Below are 15,609 nucleotides of genomic sequence, written 5' to 3'. Positions count from 1 at the left end.
GAGGTTTCATCAGCTGGGTGAGAACGACATTGAGATCCCATGACACAGTAGGAGGCTTGACAGGGGGCTTTGACAAAAGCAAACCTCTCATGAAGTGAACAACTAAAGGCTGTCCTGAGATCGGCTTACCTTCCACACGGTAATGATATGCACTGATTGCACTAAGGTGAACCCTTACAGAGTTGGTCTTGAGACCAGACTCAGACAAGTGCAGAAGGTATTCAAGCAGGGTCTGTGTAGGACAAGAGCGAGGATCTAGGGCCTTGCTGTCACACCAGACGGCAAACCTCCTCCAATGGAAGAAGTAACTCCTCTTAGTAGAATCTTTCCTGGAAGCAAGCAAGATGCGGGAGACACCCTCTGACAGGCCCAAAGAGGCAAAGTCTACGCCCTCAACATCCAGGCCGTGAGAGCCAGAGACTGGAGGTTGGGATGCAGAAGCGCCCCCTCGTCCTGTGTGATGAGGGTCGGAAAACACTCCAATCTCCACGGTTCTTCGGAGGATAACTCCAGAAGAAGGGGGAACCAGATCTGACGCGGCCAAAAAGGAGCAATCAGAATCATGGTGCCTCGGTCTTGCTTGAGTTTCAACAAAGTCTTCCCCACCAGAGGGATGGGAGGATAAGCATACAGGAGGCCCTCCCCCCAATCCAGGAGGAAGGCATCCGATGCCAGTCTGCCGTGGGCCTGAAGCCTGGAACAGAACTGAGGGACTTTGTGGTTCACTCGAGATGCGAAGAGATCCACCAGGGGGGTGCCCCACGCCTGGAAGATCTGTCGTACCACACGGGAATTGAGCGACCACTCGTGAGGTTGCATAATCCTGCTCAACCTGTCGGCCAGACTGTTGTTTACGCCTGCCAGATATGTGGCTTGGAGCACCATGCCTTGACGGCGAGCCCAGAGCCACATGCTGACGGCTTCCTGACACAGGGGGCGAGATCCGGTGCCCCCCTGCTTGTTGACATAGTACATGGCAACCTGGTTGTCTGTCTGAATTTGGATAATTTGGTGGGACAGCCGATCTCTGAAAGCCTTCAGAGCGTTCCAGATCGCTCGCAACTCCAGAAGATTGATCTGTAGATCGCGTTCTTGGAGGGACCAACTTCCTTGGGTGTGAAGCCCATCGACATGAGCTCCCCATCCCAGGAGAGACGCATCCGTGGTCAGCACTTTTTGTGGCTGAGGAATTTGGAAGGGACGTCCCAGAGTCAAATTGGACCAAATCGTCCACCAATACAGGGATTCGAGAAAACTCGTGGACAGGTGGATCACGTCCTCTAGACCCCCAGCGGCCTGATACCACTGGGAGGCTAGGGTCCATTGAGCAGATCTCATGTGAAGGCGGGCCATGGGAGTCACATGAACTGTGGAGGCCATGTGGCCCAGCAATCTCAACATCTGCCGAGCTGTGATCTGCTGGGACGCTCGCACCCGCGAGACGAGGGACAACAAGTTGTTGGCTCTCGCCTCTGGGAGATAGGCGCGAGCCGTCCGAGAATCCAGCAGGGCTCCTATGAATTCGAGTTTCTGCACTGGGAGAAGATGGGACTTTGGGTAATTTATCACAAACCCCAGTAGCTCCAGGAGGCGAATAGTCATCTGCATGGACTGCAGGGCTCCTGCCTCGGATGTGTTCTTCACCAGCCAATCGTTGAGATATGGGAACACGTGCACCCCCAGCCTGCGGAGTGCCGCTGCTACCACAGCTAGGCACTTTGTGAACACCCTGGGCGCAGAGGCGAGCCCAAAGGGTAGCACACAGTACTGGAAGTGGCGTGTGCCCAACTGAAATCGCAGATACTGTCTGTGAGCTGGCAGTATCGGGATGTGTGTGTAGGCATCCTTCAAGTCCAGAGAGCATAGCCAATCGTTTTGCTGAATCATGGGGAGAAGGGTGCCCAGGGAAAGCATCCTGAACTTTTCTTTTACGAGATATTTGTTCAGGGCCCTTAGGTCTAGGATGGGACGCATCCCCCCTGTTTTCTTTTCCACAAGGAAGTACCTGGAATAGAATCCCAGCCCTTCTTGCCCGGATGGCACGGGCTCGACCGCATTGGCGCTGAGAAGGGCGGAGAGTTCCTCTGCAAGTACCTGCTTGTGTTGGAAGCTGTAAGACTGAGCCCCCGGCGGACAATTTGGAGGTTTTGATGCCAAATTGAGGGTGTATCCCTGCCGGACTATTTGCAGAACCCACTGATCGGAGGTTATGAGAGGCCACCTTTGGTGAAAAGCTTTCAACCTCCCCCCGACCGGCAGGTCGCCCGGCACTGACACTTGGATGTCGGCTATGCTCTGCTGGAGCCAGTCAAAAGCTCGCCCCTTGCTTTTGCTGGGGAGCCGCGGGGCCTTGCTGAGGCGCACGCTGCTGACGAGAGCGAGCGCGCTGGGGCTTAGCCTGGGCCGCAGGCTGTCGGGAAGGAGGATTGTACCTACGCTTACCAGAAGCATAGGGACCAGTCTTCCTTCCCCCGAAAAATCTTCTACCTGTAGAGGTAGAGGCTGAAGGCTGCCGGCGGGAGAACTTGTCGAATGCGGTGTCCCGCTGGTGGAGAGACTCTACCACCTGCTCGACTTTTTCTCCAAAAATGTTGTCCGCACGGCAAGGCGAGTCCGCAATCTGCTGCTGGAGTCTATTCTCCAGGTCGGCGGCACGCAGCAATGAGAGCCTGCGCATCACCACACCTTGAGCAGCGGCCCTGGACGCAACATCAAAAGTGTCATAAACTCCTCTGGCCAGGAATTTTCTGCACGCCTTCAGCTGCCTGACCACCTCCTGAAAAGGTTTGGCTTGCTCAGGGGGAAGAGCATCAACCAAGCCCGCCAACTGCCGCACATTGTTCCGCATGTGTATGCTCGTGTAGAGCTGGTAAGACTGGATCTTGGCCACGAGCATAGAAGAATGGTAGGCCTTCCTCCCAAAGGAGTCTAAGGTTCTAGGGTCTTTGCCCGGGGGCGCCGAAGCATGCTCCCTAGAACTCTTAGCCTTCTTTAGGGCCAAATCCACAACTCCAGAGTCATGAGGCAACTGAGTGCGCATCAGCTCTGGGTCCCCATGGATCCGGTACTGGGACTCAATCTTCTTGGGAATGTGGGGATTACTTAGTGGCTTGGTCCAGTTCGCAAGCAATGTCTTTTTCAGGACATGGTGCAAGGGAACAGTGGACGCTTCCTTAGGTGGAGAAGGATAGTCCAGGAGCTCAAACATTTCAGCCCTGGGCTCGTCCTCCACAACCACCGGGAAGGGGATGGCCATAGACATCTCCCGGACAAAGGAAGCAAAAGACAGACTCTCAGGAGGAGAAAGCTGTCTCTCAGGAGAGGGAGTGGGATCAGAAGGAAGACCCTCAGACTCCTCGTCAGAGAAATATCTGGGGTCCTCCTCTTCCTCCCACGAGGCCTCACCCTCGCTGTCAGACACAAGTTCACGAACCTGTGTCTGCAACCTCGCCCTGCTCGACTCGGTGGAACCCCGTCCACGGTGGGGGCGTCGAGAGGTAGACTCCCTTGCCCGCATCGGCGAAGCTCCCTCCGCCGAAGTAGTCGGGGAGCCTTCCTGGGAGGTGGCCGCGGTCGGCACCGCACGCGGTACCGACGTCGGGGACCTCAACCTGGGCGATGGGCCAGCCGGCGCCACGCTCGACGGTACCGGAGGCGCAAGCACCGCCGGTACCGGAGGGGTAGGGCGCAACAGCTCTCCCAGAATCTCTGGGAGAACGGCCCGGAGGCTCTCGTTTAGAGCGGCTGCAGAGAAAGGGCTGAGAGGCCGATGCAGGCATTGACGTCAGAACCTGTTCCGGGCGAGGAGGCTGTTCCGGGCTGTCCAGAGTGGAGCGCATCGACACCTCCTGAACAGAGGGTGAGCGGTCCTCTCGGTGCCGATGCCTGCTGGGTGCCGAATCCCTCGGCGACCCAGAGCTCTCGGTGCCGACATGGGGAGGAGACCGGTGTCGATGCTTCTTCGACTTCTTCCGAAGCATGTCACCGGAGCTCCCCGGCACCGACGAGGAGGACGTAGAATCCATCCGTCGCTTCCTCGGGGCCGAGACCGAAGAAGGTCGATCCCGGGGGGGCTGTACCGCAGGAGCCCTCAGGGTAGGAGGAGACCCACCCGAAGGCTCACCGCCACCAGCAGGGGAATGGACAGCCCTCACCTGCACTCCTGACGATGCACCTCCGTCCGACGACATCAGCAGACGAAGTCTCGGTACCACCGACGTCGATACAGTCGCCCGATGCCTCGGCGCCGATGCAGAGGTCCGATGCCTCGATGCAGTCGATGGAGCGGCAGCCAAGGAAGATGGTCCGGACGCTGACGACGTCGATGCACTCGATGCCTCCGGTGCCGATGCCGACGAAGAGCCCGAGAACAAAACGTTCCACTGGGCTAATCTCGCTACCTGAGTCCGCCTTTGTAACAGGGAACACAGACTGCAGTTCTGAGGGCGGTGCTGGGCCCCTAGACACTGAAGACACACAGAGTGCCTATCAGTGAGCGAGATTACCCGGGCGCACTGGGTGCACTTCTTGAAGCCGCGGGAAGGCTTCGATGTCATGGGCGGAAAAATCACGCCGGCGAAATCAAAAGCCGAAATGGCGAAAATTGAAGCACCAAAATTTAGAGGGAGAAAATCTCGACCGAGGCCAAAAGAGGCCTACCCCGACAACGAAAGAAAACTTACGGGGCAAAAACTTGAGAAATACGGGAAGGGCAAAAAACCCAAAAGGGTCTTCCGGAACACTTCCGGAGCGCTTCCCGAACTTTTTTAAGGAAAATAGGACAAAAACACGTCGAAAAGGACGCGCGAGGTCGACTCTCTGGGGCACGAACGGCGTAACACGACCGTACCGAGTGCGGACGAAAGAAGACTGGCCGGCTCGAGCCGGTTTCGGGCGGGAAGACGGCCGCGCATGCGCAGTGCGCATGGGCGCGCGAGGACTAGCAAAGGCCTTTGCTAGTAAACTTTTCCGATGGAGGGGGCTGCCGAGGACGTCAACCCATCAGTGAGAACAAGCAGCCTGCTTGTCCTCGGAGAATACAGAATTCTGAGGTCAATATTCAAAGTTATTTAACTGGGCAGGAGAGGCTCCTAAAGGGTTAAATCGCCTGTGTGGGGCCATCCATGGATCTTCAGCAGCACATAATCAGATAATGCCACTGAATATTAGCACTAACTACCTAAGCTCAAATCAGCAGTCTTGGGGGGGGGGGGGTTCAGGCAGAGTTGGCATTTAACTGGTTAAGTGCCATTATTCAACACTTAACCAATTATGTTAGCCAGCCAAACAGGTCCTATCTTTGGTCAGTTTAATGTAACCGGTTAAGGCTGAATATTGGCACCTAACTGATTAAGTGCTGGCGGTCCACATACCCAGATATTCAATACCAATTCCCAAACATGGTCCTGCATTGAATACCTGAGCATAAAGGCAGAAGCAATGAAAAACTGCTGACCATCGCTGGCTGAATATTTACACCCCTACTCATGGGCGTAGTTTGACTGTTTCATTTGGGGGGGCAAAGGATTGGGTGGGACATATTAGCATATCATTTGCATATATATGCAAATGAATATGCTAATATGGAGGAAAGAAGGAAGGGAGAAAGAGCTGGCTTTTTTGGGAATAACCATAATGAATATGTATGAGATATCTCATACATATACATTATGGCTATTCCCAAAAAAGCCAGCTCTTTCTCCCTTCCTTCCTTCCTTCCTTCCTTCCTTCTTTCCTCCTTACCCAGCACTCCCTCTTCCTCTCCAGTAGTATTTCCCCACCCCCTTTCCCATACCATGCCAGTGTAGACCTTAGAAATGGATAAGCTCTATAAGTAGATCCTTCAAGAGTTAGTGTGTCATGATTTAGGCTCTAAAACCCTTTCTGATGTTTTGGTGCCACCTCAGTAAGGCCAACACACAATCTCTTCACTGCAAAACACTGTACACAAACTTGTACAAAAGCACACCCATAACCTTGCCAAACCATAACAGCACTAATTCCAAGGACAGGACGAGCTATAACCTTAAGCGTGGAAAGGCAGCACTGTAATTACACAGGGCTCTAAAACACCAGTACACTACCTAGTGAAAAACAAAACAAAAAGGGCTGCAAATACTACACACTAGCAGAATACTGCACCTTGATCACACATGAAAAACACATGACAACAGATATGACACAAGGAACTAGAAATAAAAAAAATCTGAAGGCAAAATACTGAACTGGAAAGTTACCTCAAGAAGTTAGACTCGACATGCAGCAATACTAGAAAAATTGAAACTTACATGCAAAATATCACAGATGTAAATTTCCAAAAGCTGACATATTTCAATTAATACATTCTGAATAAAATACTTTTTTCTACCTTTGTTGTCTGAGCATTTAGTTTTTCTATTTGCTTTGGTCCCAGTGTCTTCTGTTTTATGCAGTGTCTTCTTTCCATTTGATATTTTTTCACTCACCATATCCACCATCCTCCTGTGTCCTTATGCGTCCTGTCTACCATCTGTAGCCCTGTCCCTATCCTTCCTCGAGTTTCAGTATCTGCCCTCAAAGTGTTCCGAACCAGCCCTTAAATTCAGCAGTTTTCCCTCCATCCATATCTAGCATTTATCCTCACTCCCCTCCCCTCCATCCATCCATGTGCATCTACTTCCTCTGTCTTCCCTCCTCTCCATCCATATCCAGCATTTCTCCTCTCTCCCTTCCCATCCATCCGTGTGCATCTCCTTTCTTTGTCTTCCCTCCCCTCCATCCATGTCCAGCATTTCTCCTCTCTTCCCTCCCCTCAATCCATGTGCATCTCCTTCCTGACTTCCCTCCCCTCCATCCATCCATGTCCAGCAACTCTCCATTCTCCCCTGCCCTCTCCTCCATCCACCCATATCCAGCAAAATTCCTCTCTCCCCTGCCCCCATTCATCCATCCATGTCCAGCAATTCTCCTCTCTCCCCTGCTCTCCTGTCCAGCGATCTCTTCTTTACCCCTGCCCTCCCCTCCTCTCCCCTCCTCTCCATGTCCAGTGACCTCTTCTCTCCCCCTGCCCTCCCCTGCCCTCCTCTCCATGTCCAGTGACCTTTTCTCTCCCCCTGCCCTCCCCTGCCCTCCTCTCCATGTCCAGCGATCTCTTCTCTCCCCCTGCCCTCCTCTCCTTATCCAGCGATCTCTTCTTTCCTTCTCCCCTCCTCTCCTCTCCATGTCCAGCGATCTCTTCTCTTCCCCTGCCCTCCTCTCCTCTCCATGTCCAGCGATCTCTTCTCTTCCCCTGCCCTCCTCTCCTCTCCATGTCTAGCAATCTCTTCTCGCCCCCTGCCCTCCCATCCATGTCCAGTGATTTTCCCTGCCCTCCCTCAGCTCCCCGACAGCCCCTCCTCTCCGTTCCTTCCCCCCACCCCCGGCACGTTTAACCTTTTTATTTTCAGTGGCAGCGATGGCAGTGAAGAAGAAAGCACTGCGGGCTCGCCTCCAGCTTCTCCCTTCCCTCACACAGTGTCCCGCCCTCATGGAAACAGGAAATGCATCATCGCAGAAGGCAGGACAATGTGCAAGGGAAGGGAGAAGCTGGAGGCGAGCCTGCAGTGCTTTCTTCTTCACTGCCATCGCTGCCACTGAAAATAAAAGGTTAAACGCGCCAGGGGGGGGAGGAATGGAGAGGAAGGCTGTCGGTCAGAGAGCTGAGGGCAGGATGGAGGGAGAGCTGCCTGCAGCGTTGCACCGGCCCTGTGTTTGGGGGAGCAATGCCCCCCTCGCCCTCCCAAACTAAGCCCATGCCCCCTCGCCCTCCCAAACTAAGCCCATGCTATCCACACAGTATGTGATGCATTGTATAGCACATATACCCACCTATCTGGAAGTATATGTCTGAATCTTGGGTTATTTACCAGCTATACAAGTAGGGGCTACTTCTTGTATAGCTGGTAAATAACCCAAGATTCAGACATATACATCCAGATAGGTGGGTATATGTGCTACACAATGCATCACATACTGTGTGGATAGCATGAGTAAGAAGGCACAGTCCATAAGAGCATAAGAACATAAGCGCTATCATACTGGGACAGGTCAAAGACCCATCAAGCCCAGTATCCTGTTTCCAACAGTTGCTAATCCAGTCTCAGCTCCTTATAGCAAAGGGGTAGACCTTCAGTGCGAAGTCACAAACCCTGGATACATTTTCCAGATGGCTACAGGATGAAAAGACAAACCAAGTCAGTCCAGACTTTGACCCTCTACACGGATACAATTATAGTTTAAAGTTCTGTGAGAAAAGCATTACTATCAGTCTATAGGTGCCATAAGACAAAACAAGGATGGTCTCAGTCACTGTTCCCTCTAAGCTGAGTGGGAGTCCTCCACCTACAGTTCTGCCAGTGGGAGGTGCTGTTTCATTATCACATTTTCAGTAGTGAGGGACCATCAAGTACTGCAGAATTCCAGGGAACCTGCCTGTCCATAGCAATTGAAAACACACCACCTACTACCAATGTTTCTTCTAAGGAGGACCTGGTGTGTGCTAATTTTATTTTGTGTGAGCAACAAGATTTTTAAAAAACAACAATTTTTGAGTGCCAATATTAGCAATGCATTTCAGTATACACTGTATATCACCAAAAAAAACCACATTTTTGTGGGCAACCTTGTAAAATCTGTGACTGACACTCCTAAAATGTATGAGCAATTGTTCATGCACTCCACTTAGAGGGAACATTGACCACTACTGGTAGCAATGCAGTTGGAGGATACCCACTCAGCTTAGAGGGAACAGTGGTCTCAGCCTTTCCCTGATTACTCTAAATGCAGCTGTATTTCCTGAACCCAGAACAAAATGCACTCTTGGTGACAGATATGTGACCTGGTTAAGCAACTCCTGGGGGAAGGGGGTACACAAAAGAGGGACTCTGAGGAGAACTGCTGCCACAAGCAGGCAAGATGGGTGCTAAGCTGAAGAGTGAAAGTGGGAGAAGCCACACACTACTGGTTCTTTTTATAAACTGCCTCATCTCCAGACCTGCATTCAGATTCCCTGGGCTGGCTAATACTCTCCCAGACTGCCCCAACATGGAACAGGAGCCACGCATCTGGAGAGTGCAACGAGGAAGAGGATGTCATGCAGCTGGGGGAGATGTCAATGACAAGTCTAGCTCTGGTGGTCATCTGGTCGGTTCAGGCACCTTTTCGTGGCTTGGTCGTAACAAAAAAAAGGGCCAAGTAACATTGTCCAAGTGCTCGCCAGGGACGCCCTTCTTTTTTCAATTATGGGTCGAGGATGCCCATGTGTTAGGCATGGCCAACTCCCGCCTTCGCTATGCCTCCGACATGCCCCCAGGAACTTTGGTCATCCCCGCAACAGAAAGCAGTTAGGGACGCCCAAATTCGGCTTTCGATTATGCTGATTTGGGCGACCCTGTGAGAAAGACGCCCATCTTGCGATTTGTGTCGAAAGATAGGCATCCTTCTCTTTTGAAAATAAGCCTGTAACTCATGCTTTTTTACTACAGGTCCCATGTTATGTAATGAGACCCAGTTACTAATAACTGGGGTTAACAGTAAAATAACACATCTTAACGGTAGCCCACACTGGTAAGTTCCTTCTTAAAGGTGATGACAGCCTCAATGAAGAGCTAATAAAGGCTCATTTATTGAACTTCCAGTCTAATAGATCCCTTCCCTTCTCTTGCTCAGTCCATTTAATTACCTTATCTTGAAGGGGGTGGTATTATACAGCTGAATGTTTACAGTTAACTTCTGGACTTACCTAGAAGACTTCTTGGCTAAAAAAGAAAAAGAGAAACACTCTATGAAATCATACAATAAATAGCCTGAGCAGAAAAGTCTATGGAAAATATTGTAACACATTAGACAATGGTAGATAAAGATCAATTGGCCTATACTCCCATCGCCTATAGTACAAACTTGAACAAGCCATCATAGTCAGTTTTCATTGTCTTCCGTATTGATTCTCTACCATCATAAGTAGATGAGCATATGTAACCCTCTTTGACTTTATCAACATAGGTAGATTTCCTCTTTTTATTGATAAAAAAATGAAAGCACATAACTAATACATAACATTCATTATTCCTATTAACAAAAAAGAGAGGTACACTGTATCCCATCTCTCCACTCTGTGATTAGTGCTGTGCCTCACCCATTACCACGATGCTTACACCATTTGGAAAAAAACATCCCAAATGTTAGGTAGGTTTCCTTTTAAGAGGATCTAGCTGTAACAGGCACAGTGCTAACTCAGTGTACAGTTGTGGTCATGGGAGTCAGCCACACTGAGAGGCAATTACTCAGTGCTAACAAATTGTAGATGGAAACCGCTCATACTCCAACGATCAGGATTTGCTTTCAGTCCTACTGATACCCTAACAGGAGAGGCGGTGTGCCAGGAGCAGGTGCCAGGCTAGCTGTAGGCATATGACCTAACCAAAACATCAGAGGATTGCAGGACTCATGTTTAACTACTTTTCATTCCAGGTAAGGCCAGAGGAGCGGACACAGCAGAGCCCAAGGTGATTCAACATAAAGATGGTTTAATCCATTGACAAATCAAGAGCTCTGAGAGTGAAAAGGTGCTTGAGAAATCTGGGGGAATTCTGATAGACAATCACACAGAGAGGAGGAATGCTGTTTACAATCGGTTAATATTCAAAATGATTTAAACAGTCAGGAAAGGCTCCACGAAGACAATTTATACAGCTGCTGAAAATCAGTCAGTCCTATGCTCTTTAGAAGAAGGAATGGAAAGGGGGGCTATGACACAAACATTCAAAGATCTAGCAGACTGATTGCTTTTGCTTTTTTTGTACACATAAATTGGGCATGGCTGGTATCAACCTATCAGGAGATCGATCTGACTATCACCACTACTTTCTAACCAGAAGTGGCAAGCTGGAAATGAAAGTTCAGGTTTCTGTAATCTCTGTTTTAACATCTGTGCTATCTGTTTCCTTCCTTTAACCATATGCACATTTCTGCACACAGCTGGGATCTGCAAGCCTTCTATCACCAGCACAAATCTGTTGAAATGCAGAATAGGTTAAAAACAAGTCAACACCCTTGGCTGCAAAGCACAGTAGATTTTGGAACTTAAACACATTTTAAAGGGCTTCTGCAATTAAATTTAATGGCTATACCGAGGCTTTTTAGCTTTAATTAAAAATAATGCGGCATTGTTTCTTGGTCTACTATCCTGGTGGGCTTAGGTAAACCACTTTGGGTGCTACTTAAATTTAAAAAAAGAAATTTGCTCTGCATCCAGATAAAAACTGAATATTTATTTATTTATTTGTGACATTTATATCCCATATTATCCCAAACAAGTTTGAGTTCAATGTGGCTTACAATGAACAGAATAAACAGTATAGGATATATAACAAAGAATAATGCATAAGAAAGTAATTTGTTGTAAGAATCCAATTTTACAATACAGTATCATAAACATACTGGGATAGCTATGGATGTTTAACATTTAGAAAATCTATTATGAATGAGAAATTGTACATGAAGCAGAGAGAAGGTTAATGGTAAATAAAGTAATAAACAATTCAGGTAATATTTAGTTGAGATATGATTGTTCTTTGTGAGGGTTTGTTTGAATAGAAACAATTTGAGGATTTTGCGGAATCTAGTATATTCCTGTATATTTCTTATTTTGGGTGGTAAGGAGTTCCACCATTTGGTTCCTAGGTTATGAGTATGTTCTTGTGTGTTGAAAATAAGGAGACAAATTTTCGATGGAAGGATAGCCATATACATTTATGCAACTATCTGGATAAAGTTATACAATAGCAATATATATACAAGTGCCACCGCTGAATATAAATATATAACTTGTATACATAAATTTTATCTGTATAATGTTATATGTATGAATATTGCCAGTATTCATGTATGCTTTTGCTTCACCCTTGCCCCATTCCAAACCCTGCCCACTTGAAATCACATACAGCAAAAGGTTATGTGCTGTATAATGCGCTTCAAAGTTAGATCTGATTCACAACACCTTCGTTCTAAAACTACACACTATGTGAATCTCTTATGCACACTTACAACCATTGCGTTTATGCACATGTGCTGAGAGTGAGAGGAAAAAACCTCATACTACTGTGGCTTCACTCGGTTGCCTTTAACCGGAAAATACTGTTGGCTCACAGTGGAAAAAGTAATCATGGGCAAAAAAACCTCTCATTAATCTCTCATTATTCTCTTCTAACAATGTGGTACAATAATCAAAACCACTTATCCTCGTTCTGTTTGTGCTCTGCCGCTCCCAGGGTCAGATAGTGAGGACCCTTGAAAAAGCATTAGCAAAACGGGCCCATCAGGACCTCACTCTTTGAGAATATTCACGGAGCGGTGGAGCACAGACAGAATGAAGATAAGTGGTTTTGATTATTGTACCACATTGTTAGAAGAGATTAATGAGAGTTTTTTTTTTTTTTGCCCATGATTATTTTTCACTGTGAGCCAACAGTATTTTCCGGTGAAAAGCAACCGAGTGGAGCCACAGTAGTATGAGTTTTTTTCCTCTCACTCTCAGCACATGTGCATAAACGCAATGGTTGTAAGTGTGCATAAGAGATTCACATAGTGTGTAGTATGTGCTGTATAAGTCATAAGGTTGAAAGCAAACCAGTTAAGTAGTCAGCTTTTGAGTATGGCCCAGTGTGGTCCTTGGCCGTAGAAATGTTATGTTTCCTGATGTCTCCACATTCACATACTGTAGCTAAAGTTTAAAGATGCAAAAACAAAGCGGGTCTAAAAGTTGTTCAAAATAAACTTCTTTATTAAAAAAACGTGGTCCACGTTTCAAACACACATGGGCTGTTTCAGGGTTACAGTACAGTTAAGGTCAGTGTAAGGCACCTCACAGTCGTTGTTAAAAAAACTGGAACAAAAACTCTCCAGCACAATGTGGGATCACCACCACACAGTAGTGTACCAAGGGTGGGGCGGTGGGGGTGGTCCGCCCCGGGTGTCAGCAGGTGGGAGGGGTGCTCCACTGGCGCCGCAGTCCCCACCTGCCTACTAGCTCTGTCAATGAACAGATGACCCTCTTCTCCTACCACCCGGCACCCAGCCTTAAAAAAAAAAAAACCTGTGAAGCGCCTCACGTTTGCTCTGGTCTGCTGTAAAGGAAGCAAATCGCCTCGTCACGACGGCCCTTCCCTCACTGTGTCTTGCCCTCGCGGAAATAGGAAGTTACATCAGAGGGCGGGACACAGTGAGGGAAGGGCCGACGCGACAAAGCGATTTGCCTCCTTTACAGCAGAGCAGAGCGGACGCAAGGCGCTTCACAGATTTTTTTTTTAAGGCTGGGTGGCAGGAGAAGAGGGTCGTCTGTCCATCGAAGTAGCTGGAGGGCAGGTGGGGACTGTTTCGTGGAGGGGGGCTCAGATGGGAGAAGGGGACTGGGTCTGGGGGGGCTCGGGAGAAGGGGACTGGAACTGGGTGGGGGGGCTCAGATGGGAGAAGGGGATGGGGACTGGGTGGGGGGGCTCAGATGGGAGAAAGGGACTGGGACTGGGGGAGCTCAGATGGGAGAAGGGGACTGGGTCTGGGTGGGGTGGGCTCAGATGGGAGAAGGGGGTTGAAACTGGGATCTGAGAAGGGGGCAGGTGGGAGAATGGGTCTGGGGCTGAAAAGGGGGGCCCTAATGCAAGGCATGTGGATAAAGGGGACTTGAACTGGAGGCTGAAAAGGAGGGTAGGTGGGATAAGGGGGCTAGTACTGGAACTGGGGGCTGAAAAGGGGACAGGGAGAAGTGGGGGGGGGGCTGAAGCTTGGGACTGGTGGGAGAAAAGTGCTGGGGTTGAAACTGGGGAATGGGGGCTGAAAAGGGGAAAGGGAGAAGTGGCTGGGGGCTGAAGCTCGGGACTGGTGGGAGAAAAGGGCTGGGGCTGAAACTGGGGACTGGTGGGATAGTGGGGCTGAAACTGGGGGCTGAAAAGGAGGGGCAGGTGGGAGATGTGGGCTGGGGCTGGAACTAGGGGCAGGTGGGATAATGGGCTGGAACTGGGGGCCGAAAAAAGGGGCAGCAAGAGGGAGGGCAAATGGTGGATTGAAGGGGCAGAGAAAAAGGGCAGACATTAGATGGAAGGGATGTCAGAGAGGGCAGACACTGGATGACAGAGAAACAGAGCGAAGATATGCTGGATGGAAGGAAGATGGTGAAAAGAAGATGAGAAAAGCAGAAACCAGAGACAACAAACTGTAAATAAAATATATATATTTATTTTTTTGCTTTAGGATAAAGTAGTATTGTAGATGTGTTAATAAATGTTTATAAATAGAACATGTAAATAAGGTAATCTTTTTATTGGACTAATTTTAATACATTTTGACTAACTTTCGGGAAACAAAACCCCCTTCCTCAGGTCAGGATAGGATACTGTAACAGCACTATACTGTATTGACCTGAGGAAGGAGGTTTTGGCCTCTGAAAGCTAAATGTATTAGTCCAATAAAATGGTATTATTTTATTTTCTATATTGATTTTATTTCTATTTGTTAATTTGTAAAGTGGTGATTGGTATTTGTTAGTTTTTTCAAATTTACATTTTCTGTTTCTGTGGTGTTGCATTGTATGCAGAGTCTGGCATCTTGGGGTTTCAGTTTAATTTTTGTCTAAATAGAAAGTTTATTATTACTTATTCTATAGTGGATTAGGGTGTATCTGTGTTTGTGAAAAAGACATGGCTTTCAGTTGGCATTGACTGTGCAGGATCAACGTTCTGTACTATTCTGTCTGGTTTTGTTTTACAATAGGTGAATTGATGTTCTAGTGCTCACTGTAGTGTTTAAGATGCTTTCCTTTTCCTTCTGTGACTCGTAGAAATTACTGCTTATGGTATGCTAGAATTGCTCTATAGGTCCTGAGTGTTTTATATTCTCGATATGCCTAGTACTGGATTTTGGAGGGGGTGTCCCGCCTTCTTCTGATGTCATTTCTGATGTCAGAAGAAGGCGGAACTGAGTGAAGGGAAGACTGACACGTCGGGGCGGGGGAGCGCTGCCTCCTTCTCACTAACGCTACGCTGCTGCCGGACAGAGGTAAATTTAAACAAAAAAAAAGGAAAAGGATCTGGGGAGAAGAGGGCGAGGTAAGCATGGTGCGGTGGGGCGCCCCCCAGAGGATGGCGTCCTCCTGCCATGCTTACCTCGCTTACTGTGTTGGCACAGCCCTGGAATTAAGGGGGTAATGGCTACTTATGCATGTAAATGATTTCTTCTAGAATGCTGATTAGCGGACAAGTACGTGCCATGATTTGATGGTGTAGTACCAGGGGCGTAGCTACAGGTGGGCCCCCAGCCCCACCGAGTCTTGGTTCAGGCCCACCCAGTCTCAGTCTGAGCGCCAATCAGGTGTCTTGTCTTCTTATGCATCAGTAACCCTGCACAGCCGACGGATAAGACGACAAGGCAACTGATTGGCGCTCAGACTGAGACTGGGTGGGCGTACTACTTGTCTCACATTCAGCTATGTGACAAAAGCGCCTCTATGCTTTAGCGCTAAAGCAACAAGCAAGCAGCAGGCGCCCTCCTGCCTGCCTTGTGTGCTGCTGTTTGGGTCTGGAGTCAGGCTTCAGGGGCCTTCGC

The 15,609-nt window shown here is 48.9% G+C and overlaps 1 protein-coding gene across 1 annotated transcript in view; it reads right to left on the bottom strand.

The window, feature by feature from the left end:
* LOC115472463 (P-selectin-like) overlaps nt 1-15,609 on the bottom strand; it is a 236,269-nt gene that overhangs the window by 171,920 nt on the left and 48,740 nt on the right. Inside the window, exon 9 of the mRNA XM_030206753.1 lies at nt 9,758-9,773. Coding sequence (XP_030062613.1) covers nt 9,758-9,773 — 16 coding nt within the window. The remainder of the gene's footprint in view (nt 1-9,757; nt 9,774-15,609) is intronic.

The sequence above is a fragment of the Microcaecilia unicolor genome, chromosome 6, assembly GCF_901765095.1.
Source record: "Microcaecilia unicolor chromosome 6, aMicUni1.1, whole genome shotgun sequence".
NCBI lineage: Eukaryota > Metazoa > Chordata > Amphibia > Gymnophiona > Siphonopidae > Microcaecilia > Microcaecilia unicolor.
This window is presented reverse-complemented; position numbering and strand designations above follow the sequence as displayed.